The sequence below is a fragment of the Lontra canadensis genome, unplaced genomic scaffold (assembly GCF_010015895.1).
Source record: "Lontra canadensis isolate GAN:19392208 unplaced genomic scaffold, GSC_riverotter_1.0 scaffold66, whole genome shotgun sequence".
NCBI lineage: Eukaryota > Metazoa > Chordata > Mammalia > Carnivora > Mustelidae > Lontra > Lontra canadensis.
The window spans coordinates 4,135,798-4,153,646 of NW_022631060.1; the positions used below are offsets into that span (position 1 = coordinate 4,135,798).

General features: G+C 62.1%; 1 protein-coding gene across 1 annotated transcript; it reads left to right on the forward strand.

Annotated features, from left to right (window-relative positions):
- The first annotated feature begins 1,888 nt into the window (after positions 1 to 1,888).
- Positions 1,889 to 17,499, forward strand: PLCB3 (phospholipase C beta 3). The gene is made up of 31 exons (XM_032879351.1): positions 1,889 to 2,104; positions 4,558 to 4,635; positions 4,899 to 4,967; positions 5,056 to 5,196; positions 5,423 to 5,502; positions 5,586 to 5,639; positions 5,729 to 5,804; positions 5,920 to 6,020; positions 6,533 to 6,699; positions 6,791 to 6,937; positions 7,905 to 8,145; positions 8,376 to 8,460; positions 8,543 to 8,732; positions 9,482 to 9,687; positions 10,518 to 10,614; positions 10,696 to 10,780; positions 11,077 to 11,201; positions 11,522 to 11,676; positions 11,768 to 11,929; positions 12,542 to 12,641; positions 12,733 to 12,837; positions 13,054 to 13,145; positions 14,438 to 14,591; positions 14,691 to 14,726; positions 14,815 to 15,007; positions 15,456 to 15,597; positions 15,689 to 15,765; positions 15,883 to 15,972; positions 16,080 to 16,137; positions 16,705 to 16,791; positions 16,888 to 17,499. Exons 1-31 carry the CDS (start codon positions 2,006 to 2,008, stop codon positions 17,089 to 17,091), a joined length of 3,696 nt encoding a protein of 1,231 aa, XP_032735242.1. The 5' UTR covers positions 1,889 to 2,005; the 3' UTR covers positions 17,092 to 17,499.
- The last annotated feature ends 350 nt before the right edge of the window (positions 17,500 to 17,849 follow it).

Sequence of the window (17,849 nt, forward strand, 5' to 3'; positions counted from 1 at the left end):
CTCCCTAATGCCCCCAGTCTGCTAGCACACTCAGGTGTCCAGCTGCCTGCATCTGGGGGCGTCTTGTTCCCGTTTGTTTATTTCATGCTCCCACAATCTCCAGTTTCTGGACAAGGTGACTGAGGCACAGAAGGGCTAAGTTCTGCTGGTAGACTTGAACCCATGCCTGGGGAGCAGAGGCCACCCCTTGCCACCCTACAGGGTTCTGCCCAATGAGACCTGGTGTTCTCTGGATCTTTTTTTTTTTTTTTAAGATTTTATTTATTTATTTGACAGAGATTACAAGTAGGCAGAGAGGCAGGCAGAGAGAGAGGGGAAAGCAGGCTCCCCGCCGAGGAGAGAGCCCGATGCGGGGCTCGATCCCAGGACCCTGGGATCATGACCTGAGCCGAAGGCAGAGGCTTTAACCCACTGAGCCACCCAGGCGCCCCTGTTCTCTGGATCTTTGAGGGTATGGCTCTGCTGTTCTTGTGAGAGAGGACGAGGGGATCACACATTCTGTCCCCCTTTCTGTGTCTCAAGGGCAAGGAGCAGAGGCAGGATGAGTCAGCCTTCAAGTCAGAGGGCTAAAATCCTCCTGTAAAGTTGCGTGACCTTGGGCAAGTCTCTTCAACTCTCCTGGCCTCTAGGGGAAATAGTTATCCCACCCCACAGGGTCTCTGCCAAAGGCAAGGAGATTCCTTAGGTTAGAGTTGGTGTCCAACAAGGTGGAGATTTTGAGGATGGCCAATGCCAGGGCGGGCTCCCCTTAGGGATCTGAGAGCCTGGGGCCAGGGGGCCTGCAGGGCCCGCTCCTCCTTGGCTGACCCCTCCTCCCCCAGAACCAGCTCTAGTCTCTTTCTGGGTTTCTAGGTGACTTGGCTGGCCCCTCTGGATGAGTTCTACTTTAAACCTACTGCTGCTAGTGTCTCTGTATTGGGGGGGCTCCCACAGGGGCCCCCAGGCAGGAGCCCCCCCCAGCCAAGCCCTGCGGGAGGGGCTGCAGCCCCTACCTATTCCAGTGCCCATGCGCCTTCCCCCCTCCCATCCCTGGAGCACCGATTTCAGGGCACCTGCTGTAGGCCAGGCACCGCAGAGCCCCTCCTCAACCCTCCCTCGTCCGTGGACACCCCCGAGGCTTCTGAACCCTCTGGGCAAACGAGCAGTTGTCTCCTTCGCAGCGTTCAGTAGGAAGCCCCACAGGGACAGGGCCCAGGTTGAGTCACGGGGGTCTACAGAACAGGAAGTGGGCTGTTCTAGGGCTCACACGGGAAGACCAGGATGCTTAGGTCCTTAAAGAAGGCAGCAGGCGCCCGGCCTCCCCAAGCTAGGGACGGGGGAGGGGCGCCTGCCGACAGGAGGCCCATTAGCTGGCTAAGTGCTCCCCGGGAGGGGGGAACCGAGCTGCTGCAGGAGGGGGTGAGGGGAAGTGAGGGCGGGGGGGGGGGGGGGGGAGTGGCTTTTCCTGCACTCAGTTAAGTGCTGCTGGAGTGTGGTGGGGGCAAGGCTCTGCGCGCCCCCCCGCCCATGCCTGGCCCTCCGATAGTACCCTCGCCCCCGTCCCTCGGAAACCTAAGCCGGCTGACCCCCTCCCAGTCTTCAGCAGCGCCCTCTACACCCACTCCCTCTGGCTGCACCCTAACAACCACTCTGGCCTCAAGCTCTGCCCTCCGACCCCAGGCAAGTCCTGACGAGCCGCCCCGGCGAAGGGCCGGGGTCCAGGTTATGCCCCTGCCCCATCCCCCCCTCTGGCTGCATTCGCCGCCCCAGCCGCCAGAGGGAGCCGCCGACCCGGGGCGGGCGGGCCCTACGCGGGTGGGAGGGGGCGGTGCCGCTGCGGCCCCGCCCCCGCCCCGCCCCGCCCGGGCCCCGCCGATTCTCTGGTCTGTCCGGGACAGACTGGCGGGCGGGCGGGCGCTGACGCCGCGGGGCCGGAGCGGGCCGCGCGGGAGCGCGCGGAGGGAGCAGCGGCGCCGTCGGTCCTCGTCGGGGCTCCGGGGGTCCCCGACTCGCCCCCAGCCGGGCCATGGCCGGCGCCAGGCCCGGCGTCCACGCGCTGCAGCTGGAGCCGCCCACCGTGGTAGAGACCCTGCGGCGCGGGAGTAAGTTCATCAAATGGGACGAGGTAAGCGCGGGGGGCCCCCACGTTCCACCCAGTTCCTGGGACTCCCTCGCCCAAGCTCAGTCAGACGCCGGAGACCCCCACCCGATCCTGGCCTGGCCACGGCACCCCCCCACCCCGAAGCCACTCTGGCTGTGCTCCGGAAACTTGAGTCCCCAATCGTGCCCGTAATGAAGACTTTGTCCCCCACCCCCAGCCCCAGTCCATTCAGCTGAGGAAAATTTGGCTTTCCACTCTTTGGCCCGGAGACTTGGAACCCCGATGAATCCCGTCCCCCCCCCCACCTCTTTTCACTCGCCCTTCCCACCCCTCCCTGCCTGCCGGTCTAATTCTGATTCCCCCAACCCTGGCCTGGTCCTCAGACCATTGCCTGGCACTGGACTCTGGCTGGAGGACCCTGGCTCCAGTCGGGCTCAGCGCACCCCATTCTTCCTAGTGCCCTAGCCTGAACATTGTTCTCCATTCATCACTTTTTCACCCTGTTCTTCCTGCACCCCTTTGCCCTGCTTCAGGAGCCCATCCCAGCTCTCTGCTCCGGAGGGCAGTCAAGTCACCCCCTAGTGGAGTCTTTGCCCCCACAAGTTCCTCCGGTCCTGGGGAACCTTGCTCTCCATTTCTTAGCATCAGGGACTTTGATCCCCAATAAATCCTTGCCCCCCCCTTTCTACCTGCCCTGCCCCTGCTGCTTCCCAGATGCCCGGGTCCCCACCTGCGGCTCTCCGACCTGTCCTGCGCCCCACCCCCGTTTTCACACCGCCCCCTCCTCTGTCCCTTGGGCCCCCTCCTTCCCCAGGGCCTCCACCGGGCCCGTATGAGCCTCCCCGCTGCTCCTTCCCAGTCAGGCCGGAGGCCTGGAAGACTCTGGGTTCCTTTCCGGCTGGGTGGGGCGGGTAGGCGTGGGAGCTAGGGGGAGGGGCTGGGGGCGTGGCCTGAGGCAGCAGGTGTGCCTTTAGAGGGGTGCCTGGGAGCTCCGGGGACCGGGGGAGACCCCTCCCCCCAGTCCTGCGTGCAGGGAAAAGTTTCTCCTTTTCCTTCCAGTGTGATAAACCCAAATAAGGAAGTGGGAACTGGGAGAGGGCCCTGGGGGTGGGGTGGGGGTTGCTGACTGGGACTTAGGGCTGAAGAGCAGGGGGCCTGGGCGGTTTTTGAAGGCCAGACACTGGGAGTGTGGCAGGGGAAGGCCCTGGGGTCTGTACCCACAGACCTCCCCTCCCCTCACACTGCTGGGGGACCTGAGCTTCAGGGTTGGGAATCCCAAGGAGGAGCTGAAGATGGGTGTGAGCACAGTGAGATGGAGAGGCCCAGGCACCCCCAAAGTTCCAAGGCCTCCTGGCCTTTATAAGAAAAGAGATGGGCGGGGCTGGTGCAGTCCCCAATTCTCCAGAAACAGAAACCAAGTCTGGAAAGTGGAGACTCATCCCAGTTCCCACTGTGGGGTTGCAGCTAAGGCCAGGAGCTGGGAGCCTAGCAGGGGTCTTGTTTCCTTCCTTCCTTCCCAGGCGTCTGGATTCTGGAGCCAGACTGCCCGCGAGCAAATCCTAGGGCCTCCTCTTGACCTTAAGCAAGCCACGTAGCCTCCCTGTGCCTCAGGCTCCTGATCTGTTAAATGGGAAGAACAGTAGCATGTACTTCGTAAGGTTGTTAGGAGGACTAAGTGAGCTCCTAGAGGGCCGCTGACCCTGATGACCTCCCCCTCCACCTTGGCTGCTTGTCCTGAGTCACACAGGGGTGGCCCTGGGAGTGTGCCAGAGACCAGATCCTCCTCAGAAAATAGGGCTGGCATACTCTTCCCTGCCTTCCTGCCAGCCGCAGGGCTGTTGGAGGAAAGACAGAATTCGCTGTCCAGTCCCAAGGGCAGGGCGCGTCCCCTTCTGGGGGGATTTAGTCCGTATTTTGTAAGACGGGGTGAGGCAGAAGACTGAGGCTCCCATTGGGTGCAGGGTGTTGGGGGGGTCATGGGCTTTGAGGCCGATGTCAGGGCTGACTGGTTGTCATGAGGCCCTGAGGGACACAAGACGTGTAGAAGTCAGACTTCCAAACCATCTGGTTTCATCCCATAAATATTCTCAAGGGGGCTTCAGGGTGCTCTGACTCTGGGGAGGCCTCCCCAAGAAGGTGGGTCAGATTTCATGGGTCGAGAAGGAAGGAAAGAAAGGCAGTCCTAGCAAAGGAACAAAAATGCAAGAGCTGGAGGAGGGGAGAGGTAGTGGTTCCTGTGACTGAGCCTTAGGGTCAGAGACAGGTGAGGCCGGGAGGGGCATTGGAACCCCTGTTGCTATGCCAGGGACAATTGTGTTAGCTTCATCCTGAGGACCGTAGGGGAACCTGTGGGCTGGATGAGGTTTCATCGTCACTCACCGGCAGAAACACTGGGTGGATGGCCTGAGGGAGCCCGGGGCCCAAGCCTGAGCCCCAGCCCTCACTCACTGACCCCTGCCGGTCCATCCCATCCCCAGGAGGCCTCCAGTCGGAACCTGGTAACCCTGCGTGTGGACTCCAATGGCTTTTTTCTGTATTGGACTGGACCCAACATGGTGAGGGGGGGCAGTGGTACTGCCTGCTTAGGTCTAGAGCCCCTGGCCCAGACCCCCCTTCCCCTCCCACCCACCCAGGAGGGTGGGGCCCAGCTGCTGGCTGACCTCTCCCACGGCTCCCTGGACAGGAAGTGCTACGGGTGGGGGCTGAGGCTGGGGCTACAGCAGGGGGTGGCCACTCCCTGGCTTGGGTGGAGATCTTGGGGGCCCCTGGCTCTTGCCCCGTAGCCTTTCAGACCCACCCTGGCATCTGGTTTCCCCAGGAGGTGGACACACTGGACATCAGTTCCATCAGGGACACGCGGACGGGTCGCTACGCCCGCCTGCCCAAGGTAAGTGGTGGCGGCCCTGAACTAAGAAAGGGAGTGAGGCCTTGGGGGTGGGAACACCCCTCTTTACCCTTGGCTTTCGACTACTCAGGACCCCAAGATCCGGGAGGTGCTGGGCTTTGGGGGCCCTGATGCCCGGCTGGAGGAGAAGTTGATGACAGTGGTGGCTGGGCCAGACCCGGTGAATACGACATTCTTGAACTTCATGGCCGTGCAGGATGACACAGCCAAGGTGGGCTGGGACCCAAGGGTCAGCCCCAGGGGAGCCACCGCCACTTAGTGTCTGTCACGCGCGTGAGCCTGTTCTCTGCCCCTGTTTCTAATCATCCTCTGACAAAGCAGTATTTAAGCAACATACTGTGGCTCATGCCTGATTCTGGGTGTCGGCTGGGGCTGGGCCAACCCCTCTGTTCCCAGATCACCCCCTCCCACCCTCACTCCATCTCCCGACCCCTCAGGTCTGGACCGAGGAGCTGTTTAAGCTGGCTATGAACATCCTGGCTCAGAATGCCTCCCGGAACACGTTTCTGCGAAAAGCGTGAGTCGTGGGCCTGGCCGCGGGGTGGCGGGAACTCGGGGGACCACGGCCGGTGTGTGACCCTGAGGCCTCTGCCTCCCCAGATACACAAAGCTGAAGCTGCAGGTAAACCAAGACGGACGGATTCCGGTGAAGAAGTGAGTACCCCTGGCCCTCAGTGCCTTCTCTCCTGTCCCCATCTGGGTGATCTTCGCCCCTGTGACTCTGACCCCTCTCACCTGCCCAGTATCCTGAAGATGTTTTCGGCAGATAAGAAGCGGGTAGAGACTGCACTGGAATCCTGTGGCCTCAATTTCAACCGGGTGAGGAGGCCGGAGCAACATAGGGACAGTGGGGTGGATGGGTGCCCGGTCTTTGGCGCCAGCTGCCCTGGGTTCTCACCCCACACTTCTGGGCTCCCCCCAACCCCCACCCCAGAGTGAGTCCATCCGGCCCGACGAGTTTTCCTTGGAGATCTTCGAGCGGTTCCTGAATAAGTTGTGTCTGCGGCCAGACATTGACAAGATCCTGCTGGAGATGTGAGCAGGGCTGGGCCCCCCTCCGAGCCCCCGGTGCTCTGTGTGTGGCCTCTGCTGGCATTCCTTCCAGCACAGTGAGGGGAAGCAGAATTTCCAGGGGTCCCGCGGGGGCTGGGGCTGGGGCAGTGCTGTGAACTGCTCTGTGCTGACCCTTTGCATCACCCTACACCGGGGCGGGGGACCAAGCAGCTTTGATGAGCTGTGGGACTTGCCTGAGCTCATAGAGCGAGTGGCCGCTGGAGCTGAGGTTGGGTCCAGCGTCCGGAAGCCGTCCTGGCAGGCCAAACCCTTGGTGGCTTCCGAAGCCCTTGCTAATGCCAATGCTAGCACCTTGGGGTTAGGAAAGTGGGTAGATGGGAAAACTGAGGCCCAGAGTGGGCAGCCGTTTGCCCAAGTCCCAGTCAGCAGGTGCGAGAGCCAGGCCCCGACCTCCCGACTCCTGCTCCAAGGGCAAGGGCGTGGCATAAGGAATGGGGACGGTCCAGCTTGACCCAGCTTCCTGCCCTGTCTAGAGGCGCCAAGGGCAAGCCTTACCTGACGCTGGAGCAGCTCATGGACTTCATCAACCAGAAGCAACGGGACCCGAGGCTCAACGAGGTGCTGTACCCACCCCTGCGGCCGTCCCAGGCCCGGCTGCTCATTGAGAAGTATGAGCCCAACCAGCAGTTCCTAGAGCGTGGTGAGCCCGTGAGGAGCCCGTCGGAGGGGCAGGGTGGGGGGGGCATCAGGAGGTGCCCTGGGTGAGCCTGCTGACCTCACCCATCCCCCAGACCAGATGTCCATGGAGGGCTTCAGCCGCTACCTGGGCGGTGAGGAGAACGGCATCCTGCCCCTGGAGGCCCTGGATCTCAGCTCGGACATGACCCAGCCACTGAGCGCCTACTTCATCAACTCCTCACACAACACCTATCTCACCGGTGAGCGAGCCCCCCACCGTGGGCAGCTGGGGCAGTGGCCTCCGGGCCCTCTGCCGTCGGCCCCTTCTGTGACCTCCCTCCTTTTCGGGTGGCCGGTGCTGGGGAAGCAGGCGGGGAACAGGCAGCCTACCCTTGTGGGGGGGGGCGCGGCTTCTCTGCATGGGCGCCTCTCCTGGGTGGTCTGGAAGGCTTCCCTGGGGAAGGGCTGAGCCCTGCACCTGTCGCCTGTAAACGAGCACTGAAGGCCGGGAGCAGGACACTCCTGGGTGCTCGTCAGCAGGGAAGGAGGCGGGAGGCAGGGCGGGTGCTGGGGCAAGTAGACGTGAGAAGGAGTGAGAAAAGGAGGCAGGGCTAGACCACAGGGCACGGAAGGAATTTGGATTGATCCTAAGTGGGCGGGAAAGGCTTTCTGGAGGGTGTCAATCACGGGAGGTCACGAGACGTGGTATGTTTTGGGAAGCGTGACAAGCCAGGTGCTCCCCAGAGATGGGATGGGAGGCAGGGAGGGGCCCCAGGCAGAAGGTAATAGAGGCCATCCGTGGGTGGAAGGAGGAGAGGGAAGTGGGGGGCCATGGGGGCGTTGGGGACGACTCCCCGCTTCAGGTCAGTAGCTGGAGGCGGGGGTGGTGGGTGTTTATTCTCAAGAGGGTGAGTCCTGGAGGAAGAACCCATCAGCAGCCAGCGCTGCTCGATGCTGACTCTGCCCGGCTTGGACGCGAGCCAAGGGCTGGGTGGCAGGACACGGGCCCTGCCCTGGGGGATTTCGGGAGCGATGGCGCTGGTTCCACAGCAAATTAAGGAGCGATCAAGGGCTGGCCAGACGGCGTGCCAGGGCCGGGCTGGGCCGCCACTGGGGCCTCTGCGTCTCCAGCGGGGCTGGAGCAGCACAGGCCGGGGGAGGGGTGGTGGTGAGCGGGTGAGGAGCCCAGTGGACCGGGCGGCGGTGCTGACGGGGCCTCGCCGCCAGCGGGGCAGCTGGCCGGGACCTCGTCGGTGGAGATGTACCGGCAGGCGCTGCTATGGGGCTGCCGCTGCGTGGAGCTGGACGTGTGGAAAGGCCGGCCGCCCGAGGAGGAGCCCTTCATCACCCACGGCTTCACCATGACCACGGAGGTGCCGCTGCGGGACGTGCTCGAGGCCATCGCGGAGACTGCCTTCAAGACCTCGCCCTACCCCGTCATCCTCTCCTTTGAGAACCATGTGGACTCGTGAGTGGGCCCCTGACCTGAGGACCACCACCCCCCACCGCCCCCCACCGCCCCCATTGGCCCAGAGGCAGCTATCCTCCCATGACACTGTTCCTGTGACCTCTGACCCTGAGGATCTTTGTCTACCCTGGGCACGTCAGCTTCGCATGCCGCCACCACCACCACCGCCACCCCCACCCACCCCTGCCCCCCGTCCCTGGAACCTCTGACCTTTAACCTTGGCCCCGCAGGGCAAAGCAGCAGGCCAAGATGGCCGAGTACTGCCGGTCCATCTTTGGGGATGCGCTGCTCATCGACCCGCTGGACAAGTACCCGGTAGGAGGGCTTGGACCTGTGGCAGGGCATGGGGGGGTGGTGAGGACACCCCGGCGGGCCCTGACCTGTCTGTGTCCACCAGCTGGCCCCAGGCGTCCCCCTACCCAGCCCCCAGGACCTGATGGGCCGCATCCTGGTGAAGAACAAGAAGCGACACCAGCCCAGCACCGGTGTCCCCAACAGCTCTGTGCGCAAGCGGCCTCTGGAACAGAGCAACTCGGCCCTGAGTGAGAGCTCGGCTGCCACCACTGAGCCCTCCTCCCCTCAGCTCGGTACAGCCCTGGGCCCAGCCTTTGACCCTGATCCCGACCCTGAGCTCTCACCTCGCTGAGCCCCACTTCCCTGGTGGTCCTCCTCCTGCTCCCAGCCTGTCCTCCCTTCTCACTAAGCCTCTCAGCCGAGGATGGGACCTCTGACCCCCGACCCCGGGCCCTGACCTCTCCAGACTATAGCCTGACTGGATTGGGTTCCATCAAGTTCCTGACCCATCAGTCTCAGCCTCCCCCCTCACACAGCCCTCCTCTCAACCACATTATAACTCTGAATTCTGACTTCTGGCCTCAGTGAACCACATCCTCATGCTTCGGCTCTGACCCTTGTCCTCTGACCCCTTTGAGTCTGTCCACCCAGCCGGTGATAATTTGAGCTAACCCTTGAGCTCTTACTTTGTTAAGGTCCCTTGTATCACCCACCCCTGACCGCTCACCTCACTAAGCCCCCTCACTGGGTCTGGCTCTGATTGACACCTGACTCGGAACCCTACCGTGTCATCCTTCACCCCCACTGCCAAGGCAGTTGTACCCCAGTTCCTGGCTTCTCACCCCTCTGAGCTGCCCCGCCTACCTCTCTAATGGACAGAACTCTAACCTTGACCTTTGACCCACGACCCCTGTGCACTACTCCTGGGTTGAATACCATCCAACTCCTGACCTCTGCTCTCTCCCTCCTTGACCTTGACAACCCCTCCTGACTCCCAAGTGTCTGTGTTCGTCCTGACTCCCTGTGGCCCTATCCTCTGCAGGGTCCCCCAGCTCTGACAGCTGCCCAGGCCTGAGCAACGGGGAAGAAGGAGCCCTGGAGAAGCCCAGCCTGGAGCCTCACAAGTCGCTGGGTGAGGACGGGCTACAGCGGGGCGCTGATGCTCTTGGATCTGCAGACCGCGAGGATGAGGAGGACGATGAGGAAGAAGAGGAACAGACAGATCCTAAAAAGCCAACCACAGATGAGGTCAGCCCTGGAGGTGGCAAGAGGCAGAGGGAGCATGGATTAAAGACCCAGGCATTTGCTGAGCCCCTGTGTGGCCACGGTCTGGTGTTAACCCTGCTGTTCTGGAGTTCATGGTGGGGAGGGTGTGTAGAGGGTGAAGGGGTCTTCGGTAAACAGGCATGGGAGCAGGTGAAATTGTGCTCACGACTAAGCTGGGGGAGAGGCGAGTTAAGCTGTAGCATTGTGGGGAAAGAAGAGAAGAATGACCTGGGCAGGGAAATGGGGCGATTGGACCTAAGGAAGAGGGATACCATGTGCAAAGGCCCTGTGGCAGGACCGGAGAGTACAGGAAGGGGCCACATAAGACAAGGGAGTGTGGAGTTCTGAGGAATGGAGGTGATAGAAAAAGTGGGTCCATGAGGTCAGATTTGGTAGGGGCCCAGAGTGAGGAAGGGTGCGGGCAGGGGTGGCCAAGTTCAGTATTGCAGGTGTTGGGTTCAGGGCTCTTGGTGGGCCGCAGAGGGGACATGGCAGCATAGTGGCTGGAAATAATGGCTCATCCGCATGGAAATCATTGAGTCCTGGGGCTGGATGAGGAGTGCCAGCTTCCAAGGATCAGGGAGGCAGGAGGCAAAGGAGGAAGGTGGGGGCCAGGGCAAGGTCCCAGAGGGAATGGGACCGGGACTGACAGGCCAGAAGGGGCTGGGGCCCTTGCTGAGAGCCACTGGGCAGCGTGATTGCAGAGGTGGGTGGAGGGTCAGCCCCTCCTTCCTGATGGGGCAGGTGAGGGAACTTCCGGCTAAGGGATGGGTGGTGCGTGGCACTGCTGACCCTTTGTTTGGGGGCCACAGGGCACTGCCAGCAGTGAGGTCAATGCTACCGAGGAAATGTCCACACTCGTCAACTACATCGAGCCTGTCAAGTTCAAGTCCTTTGAGGCTGCTCGAAGTGAGTGGGATAGGAGACGGTGGGAATAGGAGCCAGCCCAGCCTTGCCAGGCCTGATTGCCCCCCACTCCTCACCCCTCAGAAAGGAACAAATGCTTCGAGATGTCATCCTTCGTGGAAACCAAGGCCATGGAGCAACTGACCAAGAGCCCCATGGAGTTTGTGGAGTATCCTTCCACATTGCCAGGGCAGGCTAACCAGGGTGGGGTGCTCAGAGGCCGGCTCAGATGTTCTGACCCACTGACGCCACCCACACAGGGTCCTGACCCTCGAGCACCCTGGTCTGGGTTTGGGGCTAGCCTTGGAAACTGCTCGGGGGCAAGGCCGAGAGGCAGGGGGCCAGAGGGGCAGCTAGCTAGAGCCAAGGCCGGGCAGTGGGTTCACAGGAGCCGAGCACAGGCCTGGCTTACTAGCCAGAAGGCGGGGGCCAGTACACGACATGGCCCCTGACCGCCAACCTCAGATACAACAAGCAGCAGCTCAGCCGCATCTACCCCAAGGGCACCCGCGTGGACTCATCCAACTACATGCCCCAGCTCTTCTGGAATGTTGGCTGCCAGCTTGTCGCGCTCAACTTCCAGACCCTGGGTGAGCACTAGTCCGCCTCGACCCCCTGGCCTCCAGCCTCACTGACTTCTGCTCAGGGATCCTGCTCTCATTGTCTTGTAGGGACCTCTGGCTCTGTAATGCTAGATCTCTACTCTGAACCAAGACCTCTGCAAACCCCACCTCCTGACCTTGGCTGACCCTAGACCTTAGCCCCTGTCTGATCTTTCCAGAGTCTGGAGCCCTGATCCCATTTGATCAGACCCTAGTACTCCCTGATCATCCCTCTGCGTTCAGCTGTCCTTCCTGCCTCCTCATCCCATGGGCTTTGCTGGCCCTTGGCCTCCCCCTGTCACCCCCAGACGTGGCGATGCAGCTAAATGCAGGCGTGTTTGAGTACAACGGGCGCAGCGGTTACCTGCTCAAGCCTGAGTTCATGCGGCGGCCAGACAAGTCTTTCGATCCCTTCACCGAAGTCATCGTGGACGGCATCGTGGCCAATGCCTTGCGGGTCAAGGTGAGGCCAGGGAGCCAGGGATGGCTCTGGCGGGGTGTCCTTGGGGTGGGCCTCTTAGCAGGGGCCTCACCCTCCTGCCCCCCGCCACCAGGTGATCTCGGGGCAGTTCCTGTCCGACAGGAAGGTGGGCATCTATGTGGAAGTGGACATGTTCGGCCTCCCCGTGGATACGCGGCGCAAATACCGCACTCGGACTTCTCAGGGGAATTCCTTCAATCCCGTGTGGGACGAGGAGCCCTTTGACTTCCCCAAGGTGAGCCTGCTGTCCGTGCCCGCTCTGCCAGGCTCTCTTGGCAGGGGGAGCCGCAAGCAGGCATGCGGTAGTAGCAGGGATCGGAAGGCAGGGGTGCCGAGGGACCCCAAGCCTGGGCCTGTCCCCTCTGGGCCCCAGGTAGGCCCTGTGTATGCCAGGGTCGGACTCAGGCTCCTTGCCCTCTGTAGGCTTCGAGAAGAGGACAGGAAGGTGAGACAGCAGGAGGGCCCCTGTGAGGCATGGGTGCAGCCGCCCTGTCTCCCGGGCAGGAGGTACTGATCTGGGCTCACAGACACAAGCTCACACGGGCTCATCCCTGCCCCCTGGAAGGGTTGGGACCTCTGTGGCCTGTGGGAGTGGGTGTGGCCTCAGGCCAGGACCCAGGACTCCCAGTCCAGTGCCTAACCTGGCAAGGCCCAGAGCTGTCCCATCAGAGTGGTGCCTGGAGGGGCCTGCCCGCTGAGTGGCACGGCTGACGGATGGGCAGTCACTGGGTCAGCGGTCTGAGGGTCTGCTCGGGGTGTTGGTCTCAGTGGCGGTGGTGTGTTGTGGCTCAGTGGGCATAGCAGCCATGGGTCAGCTGCAAGGCTTGGCGGCGCTCCGGGTCCTCAGGTGGTGCTGCCCACGTTGGCTTCCCTGCGCATCGCAGCCTTTGAGGAGGGCGGCAAGTTTGTGGGGCATCGAATCCTGCCCGTCTCGGCCATCCGCTCAGGTGAGGCCATCCGGGCTCCGGGAAGCACGGAGGCCGTGTGGGCGGGGCATGGTTAGCGGGGCCTGGCTACCTCACTGTCCCGCCCTTGTAGGATACCACTACATCTGTCTGCGGAATGAGGCCAACCAGCCGCTCTGTCTGCCGGCCCTGCTCATTTACACTGAAGCCTCTGACTACATTCCTGACGACCACCAGGGTAAGCTGGGGCTGGGGGACCTGGGGGGACACAGGCCAGGCAGGGGCCAGGGCGCCAACAGGGTCTGCTGGTGGCTGAGCCAGATGGCCCCCATCAAGGGGGCGCTAAACAGACCTGACAGCGGGTTCTGGGGTCCTTGCACGGAACCCGAACAGCGGGGAAGGTGTGGCCTCGGGGAGCATGTCTCTGAAAGCCTGCCCTCTGCCCCGCACCCAGACTACGCAGAGGCCCTTATCAACCCCATCAAGCATGTCAGCCTGATGGACCAGAGGGCCAAGCAGCTGGCTGCCCTCATTGGGGAGAGCGAGGTAAGTCAAGGCAGGTCAGGGGCAGGTGGGAGGCAGCAGGCTTAGGCTGACCTGGACCCTGGAGACTGCTGGTGGGGGAGCGGTGGTGGTGTGGTGGGGGGCGTGTGGCAGGGGGCTGGGTGGGGAACGCAGCGCAGGCTGATCTCTGGGGCTGGTCCTGGTGTGTTCCCCACTCTGCCGTGCCTGTGTGGTCCCATCCCAGCCCCAGCTGGTGCCTGTTCCCTCTCTCGGAGTAGGGCTGGATTCTGTTCGCTGCCTTACTGTGGATGTCAGCCTGAGGCATTTACCCACAGCCTCTGTCTGGAGGGCTGGTTCTCCTTTCTGGCTTCTCTCATCCAGACCAGATCATAAAGCCAAGTTAATGCTGAGCTCCAGATCTCTGCCTGGCCGGGTGGGAGCTCTTTTCACGCCCTCAACTCATAGAATCGCCCCCCTCCCCGTAGCACCTGAGTTTGGTCCTGCCTCCCCAGTGTAGACATGGGAATGCCGAGGCTCTCCAGCTGGGCCTCCAGCCCTCGGCTCTGCCTCCGACATCGGCATGGGACAGGGCTTCTGGCTTCTCTGACTCAGTGGGCTCAGCAGCCCTGGGTTACTGTCCGCATGTTAAGGAGGTGGGAACTACCCCTTTCGCCTGTGAGAGGCCTTCAGGACAGACCTGGGCTAGCATTCCTCCAGCAACAGGGTCCTAGTTGAAGTGCCGAGTTTAGCTGCTTCACCAAAGCCATTGGAAGCCACAGAAGCTTTTAAAACATGGGGTCCTGGGAGACAGGAGCTGGGCAGCGGCGTCTGCGGGGAGGGGTCGGGAGCAGAGGCTCACCCGCACGTCCAGACCCAGTCCCACGGGGCCTGTGGCCGGCGGGGAGAGAGGCTGCTTGGAGCTGTTAGTGGGAGAGACTGGTGCCCACTCTGCGGTCACTTCCTCTGCTGATTTAATCAAGAGCCAAGCAACGAGGAAGATGAGCAGCTGTGGGCAAGGGTGGAGGGGGACTCGGAGAGGGGAGGAAATTTGGGGTGGGGCCAAGGCTTTCCTGAACAATCTGGAAGTTCCTGAGCACACGCAACAGGGCCTGGCATCCTAGAGACATGGTCTCTCGTTACCTTTCCCACACCCTGCAGGGAAAAGGGGTTTATTTGAGACCTCTTATTTTTCTCGTAGCTGTTTCAATGGCCCCACATTGAGAGATGGGGAGCCCAGGCCAGACCGGCTGAGGGAGGCCGACCAGAGGCACTGGGGAGTCCTGGGAGGTTAGGACAGCATTTCTGGAAAGAGCCTTCTGCTTTCTCCCTGTCAGGCTCAGGCCAGCCCAGAGACCTGCCAAGAGACTCCGTCTCAGCAGCTGGGGTCCCAGCTGACCCCAAACCCCACACCCAGCCCGCTGGACACCTCCCCGCGCCGGCCCCCAGGCCCTGCCACGTCCCCTACCAGCACCTCACTCAGCAGCCCAGGTAAGGGGCGGCCTGGGCCTCGGGGGTAGCCCTGCCGTGCTCCCCCCCCCGTACACCCCCCCCACCCCAGCTCCTCACAACCCTGCCTCCTCTCTGCAGGCCAGCGGGATGACCTCATCGCCAGCCTCCTCTCAGGTGCGGGGCAGGGCTGTGCGGGAGGGGAGTGGGGCGCTCCCTGGGGCCCGCCAGCCCCCGCCCAGCCCACCCGTGCTCTGTTGCGCAGAGGTGGCCCCGGCCTCGCTGGACGAGCTCCGAGGCCACAAGGCGTTGGTGAAGCTCCGGGGCCGGCAGGAGCGAGAGCTGCGGGAGCTGCGCAAGAAGCACCAGCGCAAAGCTGTCGCCCTCACACGCCGGCTGCTCGGCAGCCTGGCCCAGGCCCGGGCGGAGGGCAGGTGCCGCCCACGGCCGGGTGTCCTGTGAGTGTCCCGCATGCCCGTGGGCGGTGTGCCCTGGTGTGACTACGAGGGTGTGTGTGCATGTGGGGGTTCTCACTCGGCAGGGTGGGGGGAGTGTGGCGGGATGGCCGAGGGCTGCCCCTTGACCCCCCACAAGGAGTCAAGGTTTGGTGCCAGGGATATCGAGGAGCCGTCCCACGTGGGTCCCACCCTCTCTGCCAGGGAGCCAGGCCTCTGCTGGAGTCTCCCACGAGCAGCCTCTCTTTCCAGAAGCTGTTGTCCTACAGGCTCCCACATTTGCATGGGGCTAATGGACTTGTCGTTGGCATCACAGACCCTGCCCCCCACCCCCACCCCGCCCCAGCTGGTGTCTGCCGTTGCCTGTTGGGATCTGCCCTGCCCGCCGCTGCCCTCCCAGCCCAAGTCCATGTGACAACCTGAGGATCACCCAGTCGGGTTCTTCCTACAGAGGTGGGGAGAACGAGAAGGAGGAGGAGGAGGAGGCGAAGCGGTATCAGGAATTCCAGAAGAGACAGGTGCAGAGTCTCCTGGAGCTGAGGGAGGCCCAGGCCGACACAGAGGCTGAGCGGCAGCTGGAGCACCTGAGACAGGTGAGGTGGGCCAGTGGCCACAGGGGACGGCCCGCCTCCTGGACACACCTGGCGCTAGCCTGGGTTACCCTTTGGCCGCCTGTGTCCGCAGGCTCAGCAGCGGCTCAGGGAGATGGTCCTGGAAGCTCACACAACTCAGATCAAGAGGCTGAAGGAGATGAACGAGAGGTGAAGGCAGAAGATCTTGTCGGGGCTGGGGCAGGGGCCTCGCTTGTTCTCGGAGAGGAGAGGAGACCCCCGGACCTGCCATTGATCCTTTCTCCGCCTCCCGCCCTGCTCTTCCAGGGAGAAGAAGGAACTGCAGAAGATTCTGGACAGGAAGCGTCACAACAGTATTTCAGAGGCCAAGACAAGGGAGAAACATAAGAAGGAGGCGTAAGGGCCCTGGGGCCAGGAGCCGCTGGGGGGCTGGCAGCTGCTGGGGGCTGGGCAGGCAGGGCCGGGGGCCGGGCACCAAGCCCCCTCTGCATCGCTCCCTGCAGGGAACTGACAGAGATTAACCGCCGGCACATCACTGAGTCGGTCAACTCCATCCGTCGGGTGAGTGAGGCTCGGGCCCCACCTTGGCCCCAGCCCACCCCTCTCTTCCTGCAATCATGAGAAGCTTGTGTCCTGGGGCGCCTGTGTGGCGCAGTTGGTTAGGTGGCTGCGTTCAGCTTGGGTCATGATCCCCAGGGCCTGGGATTGGGCCCTGCGTCGGGCTCTCTGCTAGATGGGCAGCCAGCTTCTCCCTCTACTGCTTGTGCTGTGTTGCACACAGGCTTGCTCTCTCTCTCTCTCTCTCTCAAATAAATAAATAAAATCTTAAAAAAAAAAAAAAGAAAAAAGAAACTTGTCTCCTTAGTGCCTGGCCTATGGCTACATTGCCCTAGAGGGACTTCTAGAACCTTTTCCTCTGGGCTCTGTCTTGCCCCGATACATCCAGAGCCAACTGTCTGCAAAAGTGTCCCACAGCTTTGGAGTCTTTGGGTCTGGAAACTTTGCTATAAGGGTCACCTCAGAACCCCGGCCCCCCAGCCCTGGGAGCCTGCACCTGCCTGACCCCTGCCCCTCCCTTAGAGAGAGACCCTTGGTTGAGCCCAGCCCTCATCCCTACTCCCCCTGCAGCTGGAGGAGGCCCAGAAGCAGCGGCATGAGCGCCTTGTGGCTGGGCAGCAGCAGGTCCTACAGCAGCTGGCAGAAGAGGAGCCCAAGGTGAGGCCTGCCGGGGATGGTGGGTGGCCAGAGTGCCTAGGGGTTGGAGTGCTGGGGGGACCAGGCGCCACCTGTGTGACACCCCTCCTCCCTCAGCTGCTAGCCCAGCTGGCCCAGGAGTGTCAGGAGCAGCGGGCGAGGCTGCCCCAGGAGATCCACCGGAGCCTGCTGGGCGAGACGCCGGAGGAGCTGGGGGACGGGCATCTGGTGGCCTGTGCCAGTAACGGTCACGCACCTGGAAGCAGCGGGCACCTGTCCGGCGCTGACTCGGAGAGCCAAGAGGAGAATACGAAGCTCTGAACTGGACAAGCGCGAGAGGTGGCCGCAGGAGGGGTGCTGGGAGGGCAGGAAGCTAAGACACTAATGCTTTTTTTTTTTTTTTTTAACTTTCTATCTTTAGAAATTTTATTTTTTTAAACTGGGGCGAGCACCCCACACTAACTCCCTTTTTTCACCCTCCTGGGGCCCCATTAGTCCCCAGCCCCTCCTTCCTGCCTTCAGTCCTAAGGAGGGTGCTGGGTCACTGTGGGTCACCCGGGTTTTGCCCTCCCATGCTACCCACGCCCCAGAGTGGGAGCTGACTCCCTCACTTCCCCAGGGAACACTGGCAGACTTTGAGCTCTGGGAAGTAGGGGGTCATATGCTTTCTCTATTCTTTGGGAATTTTTTTTTTTTTTTTTTTACATGAATAAAAGTGGATTTCAGGGACCCTGTGTGCCATGTGGTTTGGGGTGGGGGCAGTTCTGGAGAGGACCCTGGGCCCTGGGCCCGGCTCTGCTGTTCTTCTGGGGGCTTTGGTTTCCTCATCTATAAAATGGGCTGGTGGGCATTGTGGGGTTGAGGTTAGGCCCCCAGCGGAGGGCTGCTAGCTTTCAACCTTGAGACCTTAGCTTTCAACCTTGAGACCTCATTGCTTGGGTCCTTGCAGATCCTCCCAATGACCTGACATCCAGTGGCCTCCCCCAGGCTTTCCTGCCTTTATGGCCTCTGTCCCTGACCCATTGCTTCTTGCCCCCCTCCCAAACCTCCACTCACATTACTTTTCTCCCTCCTGGGCT

What these genes read in the sequence shown, in the direction of transcription:
- PLCB3 (XM_032879351.1), top strand. Translation starts at nt 2,006, where the DNA reads ATGGCCGGCGCCAGGCCCGGCGTCCACGCGCTGCAGCTGGAGCCGCCC. An exon ending in CATCGCCAGCCTCCTCTCAG is followed by an intron (nt 14,727 to 14,814) that starts GTGCGGGGCAGG and finishes TCTGTTGCGCAG; the next exon opens with AGGTGGCCCCGGCCTCGCTG. An exon ending in CTGAAGGAGATGAACGAGAG is followed by an intron (nt 15,766 to 15,882) that starts GTGAAGGCAGAA and finishes CTGCTCTTCCAG; the next exon opens with GGAGAAGAAGGAACTGCAGA.